Genomic DNA, 3234 nt, shown 5'->3' with positions numbered 1-3234 from the left:
AATTTACTATGTTTTTCGTAAGAGACTTTTTTTAATTTTCACTATCCGATAAGCCTTTAATCTGAAAAATTTAATTTACATGATAGCGCTAAATATAAATCTTTGCATCTGCTGGTGCAACGGTATTCGTGCATGAATACACATGGACTTGATTAGAAATTTAAATCTTCTAAAGAATTATGAAAAAGGACGAACAGGAGACAGACCGAAACGTGAGTGAATGTATATGGGATTCATTGTGTATTCCTCTTGCTTTTGCGAGGAGAATAGATAGCCATCGCCAGCATTTTCATTTGCAACTATCGATACCACTGTTCCAACAACTGATATCGTTTGCAGAAAAGGATATCAGTAGCAAGTGAATAAAGCGTATGTGTGAATAACAAATGACAAAGACGTATCCACTTACATACAAGAAATAATGCAAGTAATAAATAATCCCTAAAAAACCTTTTTAAAAAAAGAAAAAATATATGCGCCAAGTATAATATATAAAAAGTCCCAACTTGTCAAAAGTCAAAACTAAATATGATTTTATACTCCGTTTTCCGCATTGTATTCACAACGCGTATATGTATAGTTTTATAATATAATTCTTCTAATATCATTTTAAATCGCAAATCACATGTATCACATTCAAATTAAATTTTCGAACAAAGATCTAAACGAATAGTATTATAGAATTCTATCAAGACAAAGCAGCTTTGAAGCCACAAACATTCGATAATAACACGCAAGTCACTTTGTGTTTACAGAAATTCATATAGCATCAATAACAGCGGACAATTTTCAAAAAGAAGGTTGTATCACGTTAGACGCGCAAACGTAGAGATCGTTAAGAGAATCAGAATTCTTTTTCAGTATTGATCGGATTAGTATTTTATATTTAGACGCGACGAACTGATTCACATTGTTATTGTACATTTATAATTCTCAGTTTCTGATTTGTTCACGTTGGACGATTTCACCATACGCAAAAGTGATTTGACGTACGTAGTGATACGAAGAACCTTCATTACATCGACATTAAGCAACAATGTATAAGTACATGTCGGTTTACATCCGCCACCTGAATTCAATGATACCAGCGAAATATGATCGTGGTAATGTATTAATCTGTAAGATCATAGTATGATTATATTATACGAACTTATCTATTTAAGATGGATTGTATAGTATCAATACAAAAGTATGTTTCCTTGTTATTTTGCAGAAACGGACCCTGTCTTGTGCGTGGATAAGTGGGATCTTCTTGACAAGATTCGGCAAACGTTAATATTATCATTTAAAGCAGCAATTTTACAAAAACAAAAGAGGTTTACTGAGATAGAGACAAATGATATAGCGGGACCACTAGAAGACGGAATGGATATATTATATAAGAAAGTAAATAAAGCAGAGTCAAAATTAAACGATGTTATAGTTCTAGCAATATGTTACTGTAACATGGGTGTACTGCGGAGTTGTCACGAAACAAAAGAGAAGTTATTGCTACGTAAGAGTCATTTGAAGAAATCTTTAGAACTGTTAAACCGAAAAGAATTGGATCGCAGAGCCATTTTGATAGTTTTGAGGGCATCTCTGCAATTAGAATGCGTTTATCGCAAATTGAATGAACCAGAGAAATTTTATCCATTCTCGCATAAAGCGCTCGCGTTATGTCACAAATATACCAAGTATGGAGAAAAATTTCCTGCGCCTATCAATATACTCTGTGTTAGTCTTGATATTGAACCAGAAGGATTTTATCCAAACGCTAGGGTTTCCTTCGTGGCTCTGTATAGAGAACTTTTAAATCGTTTAAAGCCTGTAGATGTAATAGTGAAATTTGGCTCCAATTTACGTGATGCATATACCCTTATAAATATTATGCAGAAGTTTTTAATGCGTCAGTTAGTAATGGTAATGACGAATCCAGTGAAAACAGGTTTGGCATGGGTTCGTGCTGCATGTGAATTGTCTAAGTCCTTTCTGCGCTTTCGCCTTTCCTTCACTGAAGCAGAAAATTGTCTTGCTTCTGCACAATATATGCTAGAACTATATAACAAAAAAGTTGATAAAGCCGAAACATCTGATCGCTCTAAAGATTTTCATGATGCATGTTATTATGAACTAAAAGCGAGTGTAGCTTCATTGTGGGGTGAGTATGGCAATCGACTGTTATTCTTATCGAAATATAACATGACAAATGTTAGACCTGGTAGAAGTATCCCAATTGATAAAGCAACTAAATCTATATCAATGTCTTCTACAACGCCTATATAATCTTTGACACTGGAGAAAAATCTAAAAATTATCCATAAGTATACCAACCAAGTCACTGATACATATGTGACAACTCGCGACGATGCTATCTCAGTTTTCTTACATTGCATCAAATGGTTTGAGGTAACTAAAGTATGTTATACGAAATTAGGATTTGTAGAACGTATTAAAGCAGTAACATGCGATAATAGTAAAACATACAAATATTTCGCGTATTTTGAACCAGACTTGAACAAGCAGATAAAATTGCTCAAACGGCAGATAGGGATGTTAAGAGATATTTGCGATATTGATAATTTCAACCCTACGGTAGAAGATTACCATAATAGAGCGCTTTATTATGATTTGGTAGTTGCTTATGCCATTATTGTGGACATGATAAGAGAAAATGCGGAATGTTATACAACATGTGGAGAAGAAGGGAATCTGACGAAAATATATGCGATAGCATAAAATGTCACATAAAGTATATCCTTTTATTTTGCACGTACTGGAATATTATGGTTGATAAAGGCGATTTTAAAAAAGCGTTTGAGTAAAATCTAGCGCATTTGACCTACTGCTTATCATGACTAAAAATAAATAACTAACAAGTTACTAATATCTATTCTATTTTCCTTATTATTTTAATATAAAAACAGAACTGTTATTTTCTAATACGGCATTCTATTTAATATTGTATCTTATATTTATATAATAGTGTATTACATTTATATTATTTATAGTTTGTTATATTATAGTATACTCTAATATTATATGAATTTATTATATAATACATTACTAAATATAATATTACATTATATTTAGTATTGTATCGAGTATTGTATAATATATTGTATATTATACAATGTATACAATGTATATTATATGATATAATATTATACGTACAGTATACCTGAATTTATTATAATGTTCATAAAATTATGTTTGGTAGGAAGCAACTTTTATAGGAATTTCGATTGTTAAGCG

At 31.8% G+C, this 3234-nt stretch overlaps 1 protein-coding gene across 1 annotated transcript; it reads left to right on the top strand.

The window, feature by feature from the left end:
- The first annotated feature begins 510 nt into the window (after nucleotides 1-510).
- On the top strand, nucleotides 511-2371 carry LOC105278354. The gene is made up of 2 exons (XM_011337389.2): nucleotides 511-1103; nucleotides 1214-2371. The coding sequence occupies exons 1-2, from the start codon at nucleotides 1037-1039 to the stop codon at nucleotides 2263-2265; spliced, it is 1119 nt and encodes a 372-aa protein (XP_011335691.2). The 5' UTR covers nucleotides 511-1036; the 3' UTR covers nucleotides 2266-2371.
- The last annotated feature ends 863 nt before the right edge of the window (nucleotides 2372-3234 follow it).

This window comes from Ooceraea biroi, chromosome 10 (genome assembly GCF_003672135.1).
Source record: "Ooceraea biroi isolate clonal line C1 chromosome 10, Obir_v5.4, whole genome shotgun sequence".
Lineage (NCBI taxonomy): Eukaryota > Metazoa > Arthropoda > Insecta > Hymenoptera > Formicidae > Ooceraea > Ooceraea biroi.
The sequence above is the reverse complement of the archived record's forward strand: the minus strand, read 5'-3'. Positions and strand labels throughout refer to the sequence as shown.

What these genes read in the sequence shown, in the direction of transcription:
- LOC105278354 (XM_011337389.2), top strand. Translation starts at nt 1,037, where the DNA reads ATGTATAAGTACATGTCGGTTTACATCCGCCACCTGAATTCAATGATA. An exon ending in ACCAGCGAAATATGATCGTG is followed by an intron (nt 1,104 to 1,213) that starts GTAATGTATTAA and finishes GTTATTTTGCAG; the next exon opens with AAACGGACCCTGTCTTGTGC.